The 21,721-nt window shown below is 40.5% G+C and overlaps 1 protein-coding gene across 4 annotated transcripts in view; it reads right to left on the reverse strand.

Annotated features, from left to right (window-relative positions):
- Nucleotides 1–2,702: 2,702 nt before the first annotated feature.
- TBC1D30 (TBC1 domain family member 30) overlaps nucleotides 2,703–21,721 on the reverse strand; it is a 47,506-nt gene continuing 28,487 nt past the window's right edge. For 2 of the 4 annotated variants that reach the window (XM_088522984.1, XM_088522985.1), the window contains 9 exons: nucleotides 21,173–21,358; nucleotides 18,646–18,814; nucleotides 17,198–17,366; nucleotides 12,691–12,796; nucleotides 7,123–7,235; nucleotides 6,812–6,951; nucleotides 5,118–5,324; nucleotides 4,858–4,914; nucleotides 2,703–3,533 (listed from right to left, as the gene is read on the reverse strand). In XM_088522984.1, coding sequence (XP_088379110.1) covers nucleotides 2,752–3,533; nucleotides 4,858–4,914; nucleotides 5,118–5,324; nucleotides 6,812–6,951; nucleotides 7,123–7,235; nucleotides 12,691–12,796; nucleotides 17,198–17,366; nucleotides 18,646–18,814; nucleotides 21,173–21,358 — 1,929 coding nt within the window. In that variant the 3' untranslated portion in view covers nucleotides 2,703–2,751. The remainder of the gene's footprint in view (nucleotides 3,534–4,857; nucleotides 4,915–5,117; nucleotides 5,325–6,811; nucleotides 6,952–7,122; nucleotides 7,236–12,690; nucleotides 12,797–17,197; nucleotides 17,367–18,645; nucleotides 18,815–21,172; nucleotides 21,359–21,721) is intronic. The other 2 variants (XM_088522986.1, XM_088522987.1) reach the window with 1 other exon arrangement.

A 21,721-nucleotide genomic window follows, 5' to 3' on the forward strand; every position in this document is an offset into this window, starting at 1 on the left:
TCTAGAAGAGGCGCAGTGAGCTCCACTCCCCAAAGCACCCACAGATGCTCCTTCCCTCCTCCCAAATTCTCTATTCACACATGTTGCCTCCTACAGCACCACTTCCTGCTGCGTTCTGGAAAGCCAATATAGTTTGATAGGGTTTTATCAGAGGAAGACTTGGAAAAGTTTGGGCGTTTTTCGTTTGTTTTTGTTTTTAACCTGAAATCAACTCTTTATTGCCTACAATTCTGAAAAACAGATTTATTCTATCATAAAAGAAAGGGTAGGCAATTCTGAACAATCTCAGAATAGCCTCAGATCTGTTTCCACTATAGGCAGGCCTATATGCATCCTTGTAACAGAATCAAGCAAAAAAAATACTGGAAACTTCTATGGTGTCTCCTCTTCTCTCCTGGGCCTCTTCTGAACATTCCGGCGCAGAACCAAGTGAAGCTGTTTTTCTGTATGGTCAGCAGAGAGACTCCTGAACTCTTAGGAAACACCCTTTGACCTATTGAGCACGAAATGCAATTCTAGTTAGGGGAGAAAAGAATGAATTCCAACTTAGAGAAAAGAAATTTTCCCACTGTAAACTAATGCACTGAGCTGCTCCTTCTCCTCAGTCTGGACAGTCCAAGTACAGGCCCCTCTGAGCACACTCATGGATACAAAGTAGGTCTAAATTTCTAGAACGAGTATTTTATTGGCATTTCTTTCCCAAGACCAGTATCTGCAGAGCTTGCTGAGTTTTCATTATTTAATCACATTTTAATATGTTGAAAATTCATGCAGTTGTGACATTTTATCAGCCTTTTCTTAGAATGACATTCCTTTTATTTTCACCAGTTCAGTATACAGCTGCACAGCACACTAATGCTAGGTAAAAACAGAGAGACTGAATCACAATGAAATTTGAAAAGAGCATTTCCTTTAAAGAGAAGCAGAAACAACTCTCAGAGTCCATAATCAGTGACTAAATTCTACATTATTTTAAATTTACTCATTGCTACAAATAATAATTGGTGACAATACTACTTTGATCCGAAAATAAAGCAGGGGCAAGATTTGGTCTACATATGTTTGCAATTTGTGATGTTCATACTTGTATATTATTTTGTATCCATACACTTATATAAAACACAATAATAAAAGTATTCCACAACAATAAACAGGATATATTGTACAGCTTATAATTTACGGCATATGATAAAACGGATATCACATCCTATAGATTTTATGACATAAATTAATAAATAGACAATCATATATTAATTTTAAAATTTAACAACAACAACAAAAAGATAAAAGAGGAAGATATCACACATAATGAGACTGATTCATCATTACTGCTTTTACTCCAGATCAGGGTCATGACAATTTTCCGTCACGGGAGACTTGGAAGTAATGAGGTAATGAATCACAGTCAATATGTACAATATGGCAGAGCTGCAGTATTTTAAGAGCAACCTGAATTTCTGGAATCTGAGTGCTTGAGCTTGTGACCCTCACATTGAGTTATCCACACTTAGTGCCTCTGCCTGCCTGCCTGTTTTATATATATATATAAACAAAACAACTGTTTTTAGTCTTATGATATACACCAGCTTTGAAGTACTTTAAGGAGGAAACAACAAAAAGAGGCTTCTGAGAAAATGTTATGAGAAATTAACACCAGGGATTGAGTCAGAAGTAGAAATTCAGCTTCTTTTTGTTTCACAACAAACCAGAAGCAAGTGATGGATCCCACGGCAGTCCAGGGGATCCAATCCACTTACACAGTGGCTGATATGTTGGCTTCTAATGATAAGTGGCACCTTAAGTATCTAATCACTCTATTTATAGGACTGAAACTCCTAAACTACTTTAGAACATTCATATACTTTACATACTGCAAAGCAGGCAAACGCGAATTAATTATAAAAATGGTTATAATATAAATACTAGCTTTTAAAGCCCACGATAACCAGGATGTATCATAATGTTCCAACAACTATACGTATATACCTAATTCAGCTGTGCTGAAACTCTCCAGCAGTCATATGTAATAGAAAAATAGCAAGCCAGTGTTGTGGGCAGACTGATGTCTGTTATTCTCATGCTTGCTGCCCACATTTGCATTATAAACTAAAATATCAGGAGAAGACTGCCATGGGACAAAAAGCATGGAATGCTGTTCAAGAATGTGCAAAGCCAGGTGGCCCAGGAGGTGAAGGCTAACATTTGACACTAAAGGTGGTATTTTTGGCTGCTGGAGCTGCTTGTGCTTCCGTTAGTTGCGGCTGCTCCAGCTTCTCGCACAGCAGGATGCTGAGGCCTAAGGGAGAGGCTGCAAAACAGACCTCAGAAGTGCCCTGGGGATAGGTTTTGGGTCAGGTTTTGCTGCCACAGATGGGCAGTTTGTCCTTAGAGCTCTGACAGAGACATGGGGGCTGAAGGGTTAAAGGCAGCTGGCAATTTTACATCTGCATTAGATTTGAAGGAACAGTATGTTTCACACTTTAAACCAATGTTTATTTTACCACAGAACCATCACAATCTACACTAGGCTGCCAGAGTGCATCCTCTCTGATCTATCCCATGCTACACAGGAGCACAACTTTCAAAGACACCTATTTGTACATCTGGTAACCACTTCTGTCTCCATTACTTTTGAGTGTGGAAACTCTTTGGGACACACATACGCACACATGAAAAAAACCAACTAATCAACAAACAAAACCCCCTTTTCTTTCTTGTTGCTGTCAGAAAGAGGAAGTGGGAGGTGGTAGGTCACCGTTTCCTGGTCCCACTGTTGCCACTGACAGACCTGCTGAAGCTCTTACTCATCTGTGGGAAGTGCACGGTTGGCGTTCTCTCCGTGGGGCCGTAGAGCCCTAAATTCCTGGCCGTGGCTGACTTTCGGAGCGGCTTGACACTGGGAAAAGGGTTGAAGACCTGTGGCTTGGGGGTACTGGGCTGAGGAGATTTACTCAGGTTTGCGCCGTCGCTGGATGCAGCAGAGGATTCAGATAAACGTGCCTGGCAGGATGGAGTGGATGTGGACCCAGCACCAGCTTTGGTGTCCGAGGTGAGGTCCAGCGCCTCCAGTTTCAGCTGAACCACGGACACGTCTGTGCCGGGGTCCTCAGAGACGGGCTGAGCAGACTGCCCGTCGGCTTCCTGGGGAGTCCTCTCATCCAAACCACCACCTCCTCTTTCTCCTAGATCGGGATGTGCAGAAGTCGCCTCCTTTGCCCCAGGGCTGTTGGTTTTACAGCTCTCACTCTGCTCATCTATGAGTCCAATGGTGTCCCCATAGCCCAGCTGGCCTTTGGCCCTGGCAATGTTCTTCCGATGAACTCGTATGTGGGTGCGCCACGGCGAGTTGAGCTTTGCCTTCAGATCTTCCTGGGGAATAGGGGACATTTTCCCTGTCGCGTGGCTTGGGATGTGAATGACGGCATTCTTGAGAGACCTGTTATTGGACTTCATCTTCTTGCCTAAAAGGAGGTGGTTTATCACCGGGGAATAGTTTACCTGAGAAGGGAGAAGGCTGGTAACTGGTCCTTTGTCTGAAAGAAAGTGTTTAAAAGAAACACAGGGTTGTTAAAGATCAAAACAAATTACTGTCCTAAGAATCTACCACCAGAGACAATTTTGATGCCTTTCTTGAGGTATAGCAGAGTCCGTAGGACTGACTCTAGTAAGATGACTGAATTTCTCTTACATCTTGGAGTCAAACAGAAAGCCAAAACTTGCATGATACCTGCTTCTTACCTATGGGTAAGTCTTGCACCAGATATTCTATGAAAATAATGGGCATCAAGAAACAGCTCTGTATTTTTTAGAACTGCAAGAATGGGAACTACAGAAAACTGGGTAGTCACAGAAAACAATTGCACGTCCACAACACAATCCCTTCATTGGGTAGAGTCTTGCACAAATTTTTTGCTCTTAATGCTATTTTTTGCTATATAAACTGAAAGTTTAATATGAATATTAGTCTCTGATTTTCCCCCACTCTTTTCATTTCTCTTCCAACTGTAAGAAGCCATTCAGTCCTTACATGATGTCAGCCAAATAAGCCTCTCCACGAGGCCTATATGACTGAAAAATGAGCCAGTATATTTTTAGTGGATGAAAACACAGCAACTCATTTCTAGTAGGTACTCTGATTAAACTGGAGCCCCGACTCAGTATTAGGTATCAGTTTGATTAAACCACAAACCTGGCCATTAATGATTAGTAAATTAGAAAGACATTTTTTAGCAATCCTTGGGAGTCAACATCTGTTTGCACTGTTTCAGCATGGCTACTGCCTTTGTCCAAAGCAGACACCTTGCTTGATATAAATGAGCTTAGTGGTCATGCAAAGTTGCAGCTGTATGGACTCAAATGCCCCAGGTAGGATGGGCTTATCAAATCTAGGAGAGGAATAAACTTCTTTACAGTGAAGAGATCCACCTGCAGGGTTCAATGCTGGCTTGGTAAGAAGGCCCCTAAGTGGGTGTACTGTGTGCAGCCTGCATACAGGTCCTCTGCTCACGCCTACCCTGGTGCTCTCTGGTTTGTCAATTGTGAAAATAGACGTAACGTAGCTTGAAGCAGGCTAAATAACAGACTAATCTCCAGCTACATTCTCATATCAATGTTGCTTGAACTAGACAGACTATGAACTGCAACAGACCGATCAAGCCACCTCCCTGATCTGCCCCGCGCTGGGGACCTCCGGGAAGTTAGGCTGATATGCACCAGCCACCCACTCTCCATCGGAAGCGTCTCACTTCACTTTTTACAGTGCACCACTATGTCAACTCCAAGAATGCCAAAGATTTAATTTCTTAAATCACAAAGATAAACAAAATGCACCCAGACAGCAAAGACACCTTTAAATACCATTGTTCAGTTGGTCCCTGGGACCCAAAGAGATCCCAGGGTCATCATCTTCAGATCCTGACAAAAGAAGAACAAAACCATCATCTTCTCATTTACAATTTGTGTGTATGAACTGGCACATCCACTTCATTACAAATATATTATATACTGTATCCTCTTTTGTTTCCTCTATTTGGTTAAATGTAAAAGAATATTATTTGACTTGCCTCCTATTATGCCAGCTTGTAAATCAATAAGTAAAGTTTGTTTCAGTATGTTACCTGCTCTGATGTACACATGGTGAACCTGCTGCTGCTGCTTCTTCTTTATCCTGGAATATTGCTTCTTCAGTGCATTTATGTCAGTGGTCATACGCTCCATCATCATGCTGTTAAAAGCAGCATGATATTCACTTCGGCAAGAGTCTATTGCTCCTGGACTTAGTTCTGCGATGTTGCTGGAGCCCAGACTTTGTTCTTCATTCTGATCTGCACAGAGTAGGAATAAAGAGAAGATGAGGAATATATCAGCACAGTCAAGAGTTCCTCAGAAGACCTGCAAGCATATACCTATAGTCTTTATTTACCTATGATTGATTGATTGATTGATTTAATGAAATCAACTGCTTTCATTTAACACAGCTGCTATAATTTTAAAAAAAGTATCATATCTCTAAAATAATACAATTGTGGAAATATTTTTAAAAGAGTAAAAACCAATTAACCTGGGGAGGAGGCCTGGGGAGGAGGCCTCTCTCCTCGAGCAGCCGCAGAGCGGCAGAAGCGCCGCGGTTATTCCCACAGCTGCCCCTGCTGCGCCGTCCAGCCGGCGCACAAGGGGTGTCTTTGTTAGGGATGTGTCTTTGCCTTTGGCTCAGGTCGCACGATCAGCTTGAGGCTCTAAGTGCCAGCGTGAAGGGGCAGATAGGGACTTGGGGAACGCAAACACCACAACTCCAAGAAGAGAGGAAGAAAATCCAGCGCTGAGGTCTCCTCAGAACCAAGTCACGGGAGTGGTGATGCACAGCCAGGTAGCAGCCTCTTCCTAACTAGAGCCATTCTGCTTCAGGCAGTGCCTCTGCGGAGCCAGTGAACAGTGCTGCCCCCGCACTAGGCAGCACTGAAAACAAGCAGGTCACCAGCCCCTGGGAGAGAAATCTCAGTCTGTCTTTTCCTGTGAGCCTCTCTCTGCCTCGTCTTCAGTAAAGTAATAAAGAAAGCTGAAAGCTGCACCTGTGAGAAGCTGTTTTGTAGGAATCCTCCTCCAGGGTATCATAAGATCAGTCTCCGAAGTCACTGTTTCACAGACACTGATGCGAGTTACAAATCACCTACTTTCCTCAAAGGTATGAGAATTTTACTTACAGGGCTCACATAGTTGAATGTACAATTACGTGAGAAATTTTCTTTCAATACTAAGGCATGTGAAAAAAAAAGGTAACATTTTGTCACCATACACGATTTTCTTTAAATGAAATTTGACACATCCAAAACATACAATTCTTGGAAGGTTTAGCCAGAAGGAATGTGAAGTGACCTGCAGAATTCAGCTGCTGTTTCATCACTCACAGGTTCCAACTGTATTGACCTGTATACTAATAAAGGTCTAGAATATTTTTCCAATTTTCACTCCTCAGAAGATGCTGACTACTCAATAGCTCTCTTCGAAATTAGCATCAGGATAGATTTTTTTTTTAATATATGCTTGCTTCTTTTGTGTAAGTGGGGAACACTGGGGTTGGTCTTTTAAAGTAGCTACCCCATTTACTGAACATATAAAGCCTTCAAGCTTTGCTTAGAAGGCATCTTCACAGACTGCAGAGCCAGCCTTTTGACATCTACTGTAATCTCTGTGTGAATTTAAAACACAACTTTCATAGCAGCTTTCACAGTTGAAGCTACAGATGATTCTGCAAGGCCATGCAGATTTAGCATGCAGATTTAAGATTCTTCACGATCAGTTGAGGCACCACTACCTTTGATCTGTTTCTGGTACTTCTGGAGCTCTGGTATCAAAAACCCACTTAATGGTCCAAGACAACCAATTGCATTGGCAATAGAGTCTTCATCATCTGGGTCATTCTCCTCATCACTGTCTCTGATTTTGCCAAGCCTCCTATCAGATGAGAACATAAGGGAGATAGGAAAGAAAGACATTATTATATATGATCACTAGCAAACATCTTCATCTTCTTCAAGGCTGTATAAGGGAAGATGCCACCTGTCAATATCTACCTAAAGATAAACAGTGACCCCATATGCCATAAGCAGCGCGGTCCAAACTTACCCTGAAAGGGAAGTTGATTTTACTGCAGCAGGGAAAGGAGTAATGTTGTACGTGTATTTCTCCCGTAATTCTGCCAGCTGTGGGAAGGGAAACTGGGCCATGGAGTAAACAGTCTAGGAAAAAAAAGAAATGCAGATTTTAAAATTGTCCTTTTAACCAACAGACCCACAAAAAAAGATCCCCCTGTACAGATTTTCATAGCTATGAGACTAAAGGCTGCACATTCTCATGTGCTGTAAAAAAATATAAATGGCCTATATTTTCTGATGCAATCAATATTTCCTGTAGGAAAAATAAAAAATGACTCACTAGAAGAAGACTTGGCTCAGAATAAAAAACACATGATGACATGAGAGGTAGCACAGGAGCTTGTGCCTGTGAAATATCCTTTATGTCTGAGAAAGCCTCAGGTGGAAAGAGGATAATCGGAAAATTACATTGTTTATGGAAATGAGGAACCTTACAAAATTGTTCATTTTATCCAACATAAGAACATAAGGTCTTTTTCAACTACTGCATTTATTAAGCAATAATTTTCAATCCACTTCTTGCTAGCGCTTTGCAAAAACTCTTTCCCCAGTTACGATTTCACTTACATAAATTTATTATTTCACTTACATAAATTTATTATTGAGTTTTTCTTCTCCTGGAAGATCCACTTTTCTGCCCAAGCACTCAACAAGACACTGACACTAGCACAAACAGGACGGAGCAGATCATCACCTGACGCAGACTGTTACTGGTCCATGTAAACCAGTATCATTATCCCAGCTGAGCCCCAGGAGTTTGTGTGATAGAAATCACTTTCTCAGCACAAAAGTTACAGTCAAACAGGAAGGACTTCAAAAAGCTAACTTTTTTATTTTCACAGTTAAATTTATTTATACCCATTTATTATATATATTTTTAATATATGTAATAAGCAATATATAAATAAAAGACTTCTGTGATAAACAAATAAACTGTTCTGCCATATTCTGCATTCAACAAAGCAGTCCTCAGAATGTAAACAACACTATAAAAAGAGGCTTTAATACATTTTATTCCAAGACCCGGGGATAAAGCAGACAAATAGTTGCAAATGGATTTACTTTAGCAATATTTTTCTGTAAAAAATGTAAAAATCTTGTACATCATCAGCTGACCCGCATAAAGACACATCATGTTCATTGCAATACTAGTGCAATGAATTTTTTTCTCACAAATTTACTAGACTTTTCTTTCCCTTCCTGTTTCCACATTTAAAATTATTCAGGGCATTCAAACAATTGGCACACAATTCATTTGGAGTCTTGATACCAAAAAGTAACAGCTTCTCAGTGCTTCTTTGAAAATCATAGCTTTTCCTCTATTTTGAAAATTAAACGTCTTCTGAAAGACAGCAACTTAAAAAAAATCTCATTAGTTGTGACAGGAAATCTTGGCTTGTACATTCTTCTTGTGCTGTAAAGCCAGTGGCGTTTTCATTTGAAGGCAAATGGTCTCAATTAAGATGAAAGGGAATTCTGAACGATTTCTACATAATCCATTCATGGGAAATGCCTTGTCTGGAGTAAGTGCACTAAGAAAAGCACAAAAACGGAGTAAGTGCTGGACCCTTCCTGCGAGGAGGACGACAGAAATGCTTCTCGGATGCAATGCAGGAGGAACATGCCCTGGTGGGATCAGGCACCGGGCAATAGTGCAGCTGAGTAGAAATCTGCAAGAAAAAGCTTTTATACCTTGGGGTATGAGCAGAGCCTAAGGTAAAGAAAATGCCTTTGGAAGCCCAGAATATGCACCGAAGCTTTGCCACTTCATGAAACTACAGCGCTACTGTGAAAGACAAATATTCTCTGGGGCCTGAACAGTGAGATCCTGGCAGTTTACCAGACCAGGGAATTTTATGATCTGGAGGAAAGACCTACCTCCGGCCCAACATGTCTGCCTGCTGGTTTGATCTCCATCACACTTTCCTGTTTCTTTGCCGTATGTCTCTCATATTTCCCTCTTCGTGGAGCAGAGGTGTGTCTGGAATTTATTTCTACTCTTTATGTCAACAGCCTTTTTTCAGGTAACTTGTTCCATATGCTGGTTATCCTTTATGTGAAGCAGTCAGGCTGGAGCCTTGTCTTTACTCCTTGCACCTACTGGTTTAGATTATGCTTTCAGCTTTTGTGTGTCGCCTATCTGTGTCTTTTCCAGATCTTGGGCAATTTCTTCCATTTAATGTACCCACTTTTAACTTAATTGCTTGTTATCAGATTAAGCTAAAGCCAACTGGCTAAGAGACCCACACAAAAAAGAAAAAAAACCCAAACACAAACAAAACCCACTCTATCTTGATGTAAGTTCCGCTGAAAATCCAAAAATTGTAACAATTGACACCTCTGATTTCCTCCTTTCAGCAATGTTTCAAAGTTTAACCATCTTGTTCCTAGTTTGCATGTGTCTTTGGATACCATTTAGTTAATTTTGCTGAAACTCTGCTAGTGAGATATGCCTACAAGTAATAATCTTGATGCAACCAAACTCATTAGTTTATTATGGCCATAATGGGCAGATTCTAGAAACATTTAAAAAAAAAATCTCTTCTGACCTTGAGTAAATAGGGTTTGTTTTGGTCAATCTTCTGCCTTGCTCTGAAAATGCAAAGCCACCTCAGCCCTCAGAAGAACACTCTACAAAGGCCATGGGCGGTGACTTCCAAAAGAGGCTGAGTGATTTTGCTTTTCCAGATAGCTCCCAAACACTTCCCTCAAGAGCAGTCGCACACTGGGTGAAGGCTTTTCTATCTCTTTTGCTTTCCCTGGTGAAAACAGAAAACAAACAAAACAGCCCCCCTTCCCCTCCAAAAAAATTTAAATACACTCAAATCAGAATAATAGTGTCTACATGAGATAGTCTGGAAATGTTACGATAACAGAGAGGGACTAATCCTCAGTCACCTCTACCACAGTAAACACGCAGGGATTCCTCTCCTTTTCCTGTTTTCTTCTCATCTCCTCCACGCTGGAATGTTTTTAGGTATACAAACTGAATTAATTTAGCTGCTTATGGAAATGCTCCCTTTGTGAGAAGGGAGGCCAGTGTGCACTGCTCGTAAACCAGCACACAGTGTCGAGAGCACCGCCTGGCACCTGGCATGCAGCCCTCTCTCTCCATGTTAGAGCTAAAGGGGTTTATTAACATGCCAATAAAATGACCTTCCTGAATACCATGCTTGTTTAGCTTCTAGTCCTGACTACACACCTGGCCTAACATCTTGAGTGTGCAGCACTTAGCCTTGTTGACCCAAATTCTTTAATCTGAAAAAGTGGCAGCCTTGTTTGCTCCTCAAATCCTTCCGTGCTCCCCACAGCACAACTAAAAGGACCTTTCGCCACTTGAGGGCCAGCCTTGCAGAAGCTTTAAGCCCTCCATTCCAGGTACATGCACCATCTATATGGAGGAGAAGAGTCTTCAAACGCCACACCTGTAGCAAGCATGCAAGGCAGCAAAGGGAACGCAGGCAAGGCTTCCTCTGATCCAGCTTTGGCATCGTCTGTGCTGCCAGCACTTGCTCCCGAGGCATCAGCCATGCCCGCCTCTATCTCCTACCTAAATAAACAGGCCTTTTAGAGCAGTTTGTTTCCTGGGGTGCTAGAAGTGCCCATAATTGTTCACTGGCTTAAGTGAGGACACAGGTGGCCCAGGTGCGAATGTTGCTGTCATGCAAGTCTTGAGAAGTGAGGTGAGGTGACCGCCACCAACAGACCTCCCTGGTACGGGTGGGAAAGCCCAGCTAGGCTATTAGCCCTTTTACACAACTGAGCCATCCTGGGAAAAAATAAACAGTTACGAGACACTGCTCTGATTTTGGAAAACCAATGAAGGTTTTGAAAGCAAAGTAGCCTAAACCTTAATCTCTGGCTGATTCCTCTGGAAAAGCTTTTAAGTAGTATATAAAATGACGCTTTTGAGCAGCCTGGCGCCCTTCGTTAACGCACTCGTTCATCTTCTCCATTTTGCCCCGCAGTGCACGGCGCGAGCGGCCGGACCGCAGCCCGCGCACGGTTCGGGATTCCGCTCGCCCGCCAGGCGCCGCGGTGCCGCCTCCTCCCCAGGAGGGCGCCGGGAGCCAGGGCGAGCGGCGAGCGGAGCCGGGGCTGCCGCCTCTGCCCCGCGGCCTCGCCAGGGCTGCCGCCTCTGCCCCGCGGCCTCGCCAGGGCTGCCTTCTGCCGCTGGGCAGGCACGCGGGGAACAGCCACGCTTGGCAAAACCCCTGGTACCTCCCGTGCCACCTCCGTCCCCGGGACAACAGCATCCTACCTGGCACTGCTGCAGGCATCACACAATTCACACCTACAGCGTAAATATGCCTGTACTTTGCACAAAGTGCTTCTCACCTGAAGCTGCTAATTCAACATATTCATATTATAATAACCATAACAGTTAAGAAAGAATCCTTCCAGCCCTGCAGTCTGTGAGCTACCTATGATATACCTTCCACTACACATAGCAAGGAAGAAAGAAATCCAGCACAGAGCAATGATACACAGGAGAAGGCATTAGCCCGTGCTGCCCTCCTCACACTCCTTGAGTCTCCAAACTGTCTTGGGAGGAACCATAACATCCACTTAAAAACCATGGGGTGATCTTTTACTTCAGGGCAGTACTTCACAGGCCTCTGGATGTGTATAATCCCAGGCAGCCAACATATACAGCTTCCAGTAATGGATATACTGTGTACAGTAACAAGAGTCATTGGCCAACTGCTGTAAACGATGCATACGATTTCATGTTCCCAGACTAAGCCAGGTAAGAAATTTCAGGTCAATTATTTGCTCTGATACTTGCACCCAATTAATCATCATACTCTAACTCATGGAAAACAGAGTCCTGGGAGTGTGTCATGAAGCCTTCACTAATCACCTAAGTAGACAACTTCTCAAGGATACTAGAAGAAAATGCATGTGCAAATCAATAAGATTGTGTCTGCAGCACTGAAAGGCCCTTTTCCCAGAACAATCTAATCTTTGTTCTTGTGCAATGACGTAAGCTTTAAGAATCCACTGAATACAATTATCTACAAATGCCTTTGTTTATAGTCCACTGACGACTGTTCATGGCCCCTTTTTTTATTTTTTAACTCATGAAGAGGCTTTTTTCCCTTTTCAATTGATAAACTCCAGTCTCCCAGAGTGATTGCAGAACAAAAAGGACACCCTGTAATGAATAACTGGCAAAAAAAGGCAAAACAAAACAAAAGAACATGCCAAAAATAAGATGTAGAATCTCTTACTAGTCGTTTTGTAAAGAACACCAGTTGGCCATTATATCAAAACAAACTTTGAGCTGTCAGAATGACAAGCGATTTTTATCAGACGGAGCCTAGTAGTTTTCTATGCTTAATGTATAAGATTTTAGCTTTAACTGCAGGTCATTTATTTGTTGCCCGGCATGTTATTTTAACCCAGTTACCTTATTTTTAATTCTTGGGAGAGTTTAGGTTTCTGAAGTACCTAAATAAAAAGTGTAATTCTCTACAGATCAGTACACAAAGAATGCAGTGATCACACAAACAGTATCTGTATCATGTTTACTCACCTGCATGAGCTCATTGCTGTCAATCAGACTGTCTTCTAGCATCTCCTGGGTCAGCTTGCCCATGGCGCTGTAAAACTCATCTGCAGTTTCACAACACTCGATCTGCCTACATCAAAATATACGTTGGACTTTTGTTTTATTCTTACATACTATTACACACTTCCAAACTCAAACTAAATTTTCTACAGTCATAAAATACACACTTCCATTGGTCAGTTTAAGCTCACTGCAATCCTCCCCACACCTTCAAATAACAAAATCATGCACCTCTCATTGGAAATACTGGTGCAGTGAAAGAATGGACTGAGTCCAATTTTCTGGCCTGACTGCCCATGACAAAGGATCCGTGCATGTAAGGACAGGCTCTTCATTGGGCTCCTTTCAGTTCTACAGCTTGGAAACTGATAAATGCTGCCTCCTGCTAACACCAGGGAAAGCTGAATGCACTGGCTGAGCTGCCTGTTGGCCAAACAGGAAAACGTTGTTTGTCCGGGAAACATTCCAGTGGAGAAAGTTAATGTGTGTGTGTGTGTGTGTGTACATATATATATGTATATACACATATATATAAAATTGTGTGTATATATACACACACACAATACACAATATACATATACACTATATATATTATATATATATATATATATATAACTGTAATTGTGCTCATGCAGTGCAGAAAACTGCCATATGCTGCATGCCTATGAACACTACTTCCAATTTGTCTCCAATTTTTACTTTTCTTTAAGTTTCTGAAAACATAAAATCAAACACAAAGTGTCACCTAAAGGAAGAGAAGAATGACTAAGATGCCTTTTTGAGCAGCTGTTGGATGTACCTTAGGTCCGTCAATAACATCCTCTCCCATGAAGGGAAAAATTTAGTTTTACTTCTAAGCCAATTAAGTGTGATGCTGGCCAGAGCAGAAATCCATCCCCTCAGAAATACTGGGAATGAATTTGAACTTTACTAACTTGTGTCATTGCGTAGGATTTGGTGCAGTTAAGTGCCTCTTGTCAAATTAATATTGTAATATCTCACAAAGCCATGCAAAAAATAATACTATTCTTTCACACATATACACCTACAAATTGGTCAGCTTAGCTACATATGTTACAAGCTACTCTGCAATAGCTTGATTAAAGGATGCACTGGCCTGATCCAATTAGAAAAGCTTTGAACTTTCAAGGCCCTTCTCCAGACCTCTCCAAATAAGAATTAATCTTATTCCCACCAGTTTTGCTGAGAACCCTTGTCTGACCTTCAAAGAAAATATAATTTATAGCTGGAGACGAGGAAACAAAGAAGAGTGGTTACTGATTAGCTAAAATTAATCAGTTCTTTGCACTTACAACAACTTCCACTCAAAGATACCAATAACATTTGCAAATATTAATTTATCTTTAGAGCATCTTCAAGAGGAAAATAAATATTATCATCCTCATCCTGTGGTTTAGAAGTTTATAGCTTTAAAAAGAAGCATAACTTTATTTTTTTTCCCAATTTATTGCCAAGTAATCCATACTCTTTTAATGTGGCTTGGGTGTCTTAGAACTATACACAAGTTATTTTTTTCCTTCCTAAAAAATATCCTTAAAGAAAAGGAGCATACATTCCTTGGCAGGAAATCTATCTCTGATAGCACTAGAAAGATCTACTAGGAAGGATCTTCAGTTGGAAAAAAAAATCATAGTTCAAGAATCACTCTGTTCTAAATCACTGTTTTGAGTAAAATTTATGGAACGATCTATTATTCATCTAAGCTTTATCTCAAGCATTTAAAAAATGAAACATCTATGTCTGTAAGATGAGGCTTGAGACCCATTTTGCCAGTAGCTTTTGGTCTAAAATCTAAGTCTAGCAAGCTGACTTGAGAAAAACAAAAATACAGGATAGAGAAGTAAATTGCATTTCTCCTTGGGAGTTCATCCTAAAAAGAGGCATCACACTAACAAGTGTTTCAAAAAGGAGCTCTAAAATCGCTTTTTTGTTGATTAAGAGAGCAGTGGTCAAGGCAACAGGACATTCTGTCACGGTATCTAAGATGAAAAAAAAAGTAGAACAACAACAAAATCCAAAAAGGTGTAAAAGTGGACACGGATTTTTTCATGGCCTTTGGCACACAGCATTTGTGAGAAAGTGTCCTGAGTTTGCCTAACTAAGAAAAGATGACCGTGATTTTCAGTTGAACGACTGTAGGCAGCAGAACGGGATTTCTCTGCCACGGCCAGGCTCAACATGGACTAACTTGAGGCCATCTCCATCCAGGGAACATGGCCCTTTCAGTTGATCCAAGTTTCATTTCCCAGGTGACACCAGCCTGTGTAACAGTTGGGTTTCCTTGGAATAGCCTCCTTCTTTTAAAGTACAGCTGCTGGAATGACCAAGAGAGCACATTGCCTTTTTCCTGAAGGATCAGAAGACACAACTTGATCTCCTGATCTACCTTAAGAATCGACAATAGGAAACCAATACTGAACCGGAGCTACCACTGAAATCTTAACATAACTTAGCTAAAAGAATGATTTGGCAGTAAAAATAAAAGAATGGCTGTGTAGCCAATTATCACAGAAACTTACTGGCTATCTTCCTTAATATCTTCCATATCTCATGAATTCACATATTACTTTCCCGATGCCCTTGTTTTTAACTCGGTCTTTCCTTACGTCTCTTTCCCTCAGAACACAAGCATAACAGAGCCTCTCACATTTCAAGAAAGCACTTCTCGTCCCATCTGCATGTCTAGAAAAATATTTATGAAAAGTATGACAATTGCGACACTCTGATCATTGTCTCTTGTTTCACTTCTCTAAATCTCCCTTTTACGACGACAGCATTTAGCTGAGGAGAAATAAACCAAATCACAAGCTCCTTCTAGCCAAAACATGGGGCCAATCTTCTTTGACTTCCTCATCTCATGTGATAACATTAATCATAAACTTACTGAAGTTCAGTTGTTTGGTTTTTATGACCTTTTTCTGCATCTCTGGTTATCACACCACTGCTGATTTCTGTTGAGTGCCCCCATATCTGTCCTGAAGTCACATCAAGCACAAGTTTGGTGTGAAGTGTGATTAACTTGCTCACTTGGTCTTATTCTTGCAGATGATTTCCCCACCTTGACACTTCCAATTTTTATAATCCACATGCTTTATTTTTGCCTTGATTAGAGTTAACAGTAAATTCTTCAACGCAGTGACTTTTTTTTTATCATGTTATGAGTTGAAACATTTGTAATTGCTGCTTATAAGTGCACAGAGAGTCAGTGCACTAGCAACTTTTATCTAGAGGTAGAGTACAAAGTACAATGGGACTACATGTAGCTTAATCCTAATGGGAATGATCCATGCAAGTTTAACTCATGAAATTAACAGTTAGAGGTCTTAGGCAATTATTACTCTAATTATCATTCTTCAGATTAAAAATGAAACACACTAAATGAATCACAAAATGTTACTGGCCTGTGCTGCTATTTTACTCTGAAAGGAAAAGGAAAAGGAAAAGGAAAAGGAAAAGGAAAAGGAAAAGGAAAAGGAAAAGGAAAAGGAAAAGGAAAAGGAAAAGGAAAAGGAAAAGGAAAAGGAAAAGGAAAGAAACCTTCAAGGAGAGAGCTGAATGCAGCCTCCAGGGGTTCACTCTCAGGAAAAGAAGGGAAGTGAGTACTGGTAGATGTCACAAGGAAAAATAAATGATATAGCTGCTCATTTCATCTGAAGTAACTGATCTAGCTGAACTAGCAAGTGCTTGGCCTGTAAGAACCCACATTTTCCACTGAAGTGACAAAACCCTCATTTCTCCAGGAAGGCTGCCCATTCTCTTTGGACAGTAAATATCTGCTATGACAACAGAGGTGGTTATGAAGGAGTAATGATCCTCTGCGTTTTGTCCTATGTGGCAGGTGTCTAAATCCATAAAAGATTTTAAGAAAAAGTTGGGTAGAATGTGCTTAGAAGCAGAGAAAACTCGTTAACTGGAGTTACTAGAAAATAACCATGTAATACTAAATCATCCTGTTAATAAGAACTCTTTTCTTGGGTAGGGCCATTGGGTTCACACCCTTAAGTTCCTCTCCTTGGAAGGCAAAAATGAGGGAAATAATATTCCCAATTTCAGGCACCTAAATTAAGCCAGCCTGTCACCCTCAAGTCTCTGTATTTCTTTCCATAGAGTATTTACAGTCTCCCTCAGTTTCCTCTGTACTTGAAATTCCAAACAATATTTCCGCATAGCATGAAGTCATTATACACAAAGAGCACAAATAACTGGAGACATCTGCTGCAGGAAGGGTTCACTCATCACCAAGCCGATCTTTCTGCAGTCATGATGATGTTCTCCAGCACACGTTTTTGAAGAAGACACAGAGACACTTCATGTAGACTTTTCAAAGCAAAAGTATTCTCTTGAAAGACCAGATCTTGTTTAGAACTAAAACCATGTTATTCAGAACAATATATATGTTATATACTTTGCTCATATTAAAAAGAAAATCAGATAAAAAATCATCACTTACTCTCCCAACTTTGCCCAGATAGCCAGGGCTACTCTCAGAATAATTTCAGAGCCTTCAAAGAACACAGAATCCCAGATCTTCAGGACCGTGTGGTTAGGCAGGCAAGTGGCAAAGAGAGTCAGGAACCACTGCATTGTGAAGACATTTGTAAGTGGGGGTTCATAGCCTCCTGAAAGGAAAAAAATGAAAGAAAAATCCTTAAAGTCGTTCTGATTCTACTGTTATTTTCCAAGGAGCATAAACTGATGTAGCTCTGGAGGCCTGAATCTACCAGTCATTCTAGTACTTCTGTTACTGCTCATGCCTTTTCAGGTTGCAGCTGTCCAGAGAGGAGCTGGGAACACGAGCAGTGGAGGAAGCGACGAACCCAGGCAGCTCTCACCTAGCTGCACTGCAGACAGCCCTGAGCAGCAGCACTGGTATTGGAGAGGCCTAGTGCCTTAGAAAAACACTGGCACAAGGTTTTGTACCGGAGAGATTGCTTTTTCTTCCCCAAAGCCTTGAGAGCTAAAAGCTTTATTTAAAACAAACAAGCAAACATTTCTGCAGAAACTAATCTAATGGAGGGAAAAAAAAAGTCTCTAGCTGCAAGGAGGTGACTCTCCTTTAAAGTCTTATCTGTTGTATTAAAGTCCTAATATACTGTCTTTGCTAAGCTTCTGCCAACCTAGCAAAGTTGCTGCAACACATTCACTTCCCTGCAATGTGACACAGTTGGCTAATAGTTTAAGACAAGATATGTTACTTCAGCCTGAAATTCTAAAATACTGCATTCTTGTTATGCTCAGAGTGATTTATGCAGCTGAGTGCCAGCTGACAGATAGGAGACCACGACCCAAAGAGGCTGCCACCTGCAAAAACAGTTTCAAGCAGCAAATGCTTTCTTAAGGCACTTTGTCCTTAAACAGTTTGGGCACAATCAGGATGTTCTTTATTTACTACTGTGATATGGTAGTAGGAATACTATACCTGAAATGCACAGTGCAAAGTCAGCTCTCAGGTAGTAAGGAAGTGTTGTTTTGTATCTGTGTATTGCTAGGCATCTAGGTGAAGAAATAATAACCAGCCCACACTCACTCTAACCTTGTAACTCTTCCTAAAACAACCAACTAGCTGTCACACATCTTTCCAAGGTAGCTCCTGTACTAAGCTTTGTTACGGTGTCGTCGCCCCACATTTTATATCCTTGTCAACACAATTCTGTTTGCAGTCAAATCTTAGACCAAAGTTCTCCCTCTTTATTTTTCATAAGAGAGCTGCCAATTTGCTATGCTCATCAATAATGGAAACAGGTCATTTTTCTTTCACAATTTAAGAATATATATTCCAAGCTGCATGTTCATGTAAATACTTAGAAGAACAGTGTTTATTATATAATTTTTTTTGGACCAGTGTTCAAATGAAACAATAGTAAGAAGGAATTTAACAGCATTATGTGTCAAACCTACCTCCACTTTCTCTGTTAGCAGCTTTTTGCAGGGTATCTAAGTGCTGGGACAGTTCAGGAAGTTTCATTCTTAAAAGATCTCGGAAAACAGCCATATCCACAGAGAGAGCCCGGAGATTATTGACAAAATAGCTATCAGGAAGTACCTTATCAATTAGGTAAATCATGATCTGTAAGAAAATTAAACAGAAATGTAGGACTGTAAGTGCCTGTTATTTTCTAAGAATAACTACAACAAAATATATATACATATATATATATACACACACAAATATTTATATATGGCGCTAAAATCTTATGTTACTGAAGTATAGCTTTGACCCAGTGGTGACACATGACTGACACCTCCGTTTACATGGATACGGGGCTCTGGGAAAAGCAACATCATTTTAAGTATCCACAGCTAATCCAGGTATCCACAAGCAATCAAGGCACAAAAGTTAAGAGAGCTCAGTCTCTTCAGACTTTATAGACAATTAATGACTGAAATCAGCTTCACAGTGTACAATGCCCAAATTGTAATCACTACTCAAATCAAAGGCAACTTTTCAAACTTCTGTCACTATAGGTGTTTATGAAATGCTCCAGAGTTCCACTACACGTGTCTGGCTGTAAAATGTCCCAATTAGAAGACTTGTCATTGAAAAGATTATCTCTTTTTTTTGGAAAATGTAAGATACCGTTCTTCAAAATAAAGAGCATTCTTAACACATTTTGGTAAATATGATGTGGTACTATGTATGCTGCCCTTCATCTTGTCACTTTGTAAGATGCTAAATTAAGCAACATGAGACAATTAAAGAAGAAATCTGTTTCAAGTGACACAGAAAGTCCAACTACATTGCTAACAGTTGATCAACTGGACACTGGGAAACTTTTAAGAATAAAGAATTGAAACAAAAGCATGCAGAAAATGATATATATGACCAGCCCAATAAAATATTGTAAAATTACATTTTACAACCTCTTTGTCTACGCTACAAATAGTGGCTGCATGTGGTCACCCTGCACACTGCTAGTCTCCAATATGCATTTGTTAAAATTTCAGAAAGGCTTCAGAAATCTCAAATACATGAGAAAATAGCAAAGAACAAAAAACTTTTTTGCCACACTGAATTCTGATCTACTTCACTGGCATCTGAAGAGTTCTGAGGAGGACTTGTATTTTTTAAAAGAATAGTTCCATCTATTTACCAGTTTGCAATACACATCTTTCACGGAATACATTTTTCATGACGTTCTCTACACTTTTCTTTTTATTAATTGATTTCGTATTTTTTTTCCCACAACAATGTCTTTTATTTGTGTTTAGATAACTTCTATGCATGGAAGCTGTGGTTTTCCTACTTCTCATAACTTCACTAGGTTTGTGCTCATTGGTAAGCTGGGCACATCCTCAGGCTGACCCTCACTAACAAAGACTCAGGCCTCCCTGCTTGGTCACTCACCCAACCTGCCGTGTTCCATTCTGGCATTTAGGGCCCAACCTAATCCCTAGGATTATGTCAGGGTGCTAACAGCCCTCAGGGATTTACCTCTTCAGAACTGGGCATGCTGGTGCTATCCTGTTGTCTCCACAAGACAAGGCAATCCCAGCATATATGGATGCCCACAGCTTGGGCATCCATAATTAGGTTGGTGTTCATAAACCTTTACCAATTGGATTTCCAGTACCACCACAATATGTCTTAGGAGCTTCTGGAGAGTACACGGTTACGACAAAATGTAACACATCTAGAGTTGAAAACACTGACAAAATTTTTAACAAGAATCATTCAAAGAAAATTTCCTCTATGATAAAAAGTAGGAATATTGTAGTATGTTCTTACTATTATAGATATCTTGTATGGAATGAAATATTAAATGACATCTAGCTAGACTCTATTTCCAAAAGCTTTATATTTTAAGACCTTTAAGTGAAATTAAGTATTTAGCATATTTAACATTATCTAAGGCAAAACAAGCAACTCATTCTCTAAAAAGCCACAATTATCTTTTATTAATTTGACCCCAACTCGCATGTATGAGCGAGTTTGTTTAAGGAAATTTGAACATGACTTTGGCATGTCCTGTATTAAGCTGGACTTTTTGTGAAGGAAGCTTTTAATTTGAATAGAAAATGCCTAAGAAATCAAAAATTGAAACGAATAAAGTAGCCCAGACAGTAGCTTCAAAACTATTCATTCTTATTTTAAATCACATTTTGTGTTCTCCTCGCAATTAATTTTAAAAGGCAGTAGATGTTTTAGCTTCCTCGCTGAAGCTGTCAATGGAAGTGGAAGGTTTCGGCTGCCTCTGCAGTCTAGGGGAGCTATGGGGGTTCTTCTGAAGCTCCACTCATTACTGATAGAAATGTTAACAGTGATAACATTCAAACTCTCCACTTCAGCTTGGACAGGATAACAAATAATTCACAGATACGAACCTGCATATTCCTTTGAGTCCTCCTCCTTTAGGCAGTCTACAAATTGATGCATTGGTTTATTCTAAAATTCACCAACTAAAGAAACAACAACAAATTTACTCACTTTCAGGGCATCCCCTTCATTGCCCTCCATCACTTCCAGGATGAGGGCAGCTAGGATGTTAAAGCCTTGACAATAGCCAACAGATTTATTCCACCTGGCATAAGCCAGCAAAACTCTCTTTAACACCACTCGATCTTGCTCTGCCTCCTGGCCACAGTAGGAACTGCAGCCAGTTCGGTGAAGGTCCTTTAAAGCAGAGGGGAAAAAAAGAAAAAAAATAAGACATTTCAAAGAGTTTAGAAGATTTGTGAGTGAAAGGCAAAACATGCACTATAGTTTTGATTATCTCATGAGTAGTATCTATAGTCTTAAATTACCAAGCACAGATGACAATTGTTGTAATCAGGGACACAAAGCGCTTTGCTCTGTGCACTCTAGGTACGATGACTGCAGAACATGGGCAATCTCTCCTAGGGAAACAGGCTGAGATTGAAAGCACCACAACAAGAGAAAATTTGTTAAGCTCTTGTCCAAAAGTGACTACTGGCTTAAGTAAGAAATGGCAATCAGCTCAGCTCAGAAAGATACAAAGGCAGAGATGTTTCACTA

Source organism: Tinamus guttatus, unplaced genomic scaffold, assembly GCF_059628265.1.
Source record: "Tinamus guttatus ecotype Peru unplaced genomic scaffold, ASM5962826v1 Tinamus_guttatus_pri_ptg000171l, whole genome shotgun sequence".
Lineage (NCBI taxonomy): Eukaryota > Metazoa > Chordata > Aves > Tinamiformes > Tinamidae > Tinamus > Tinamus guttatus.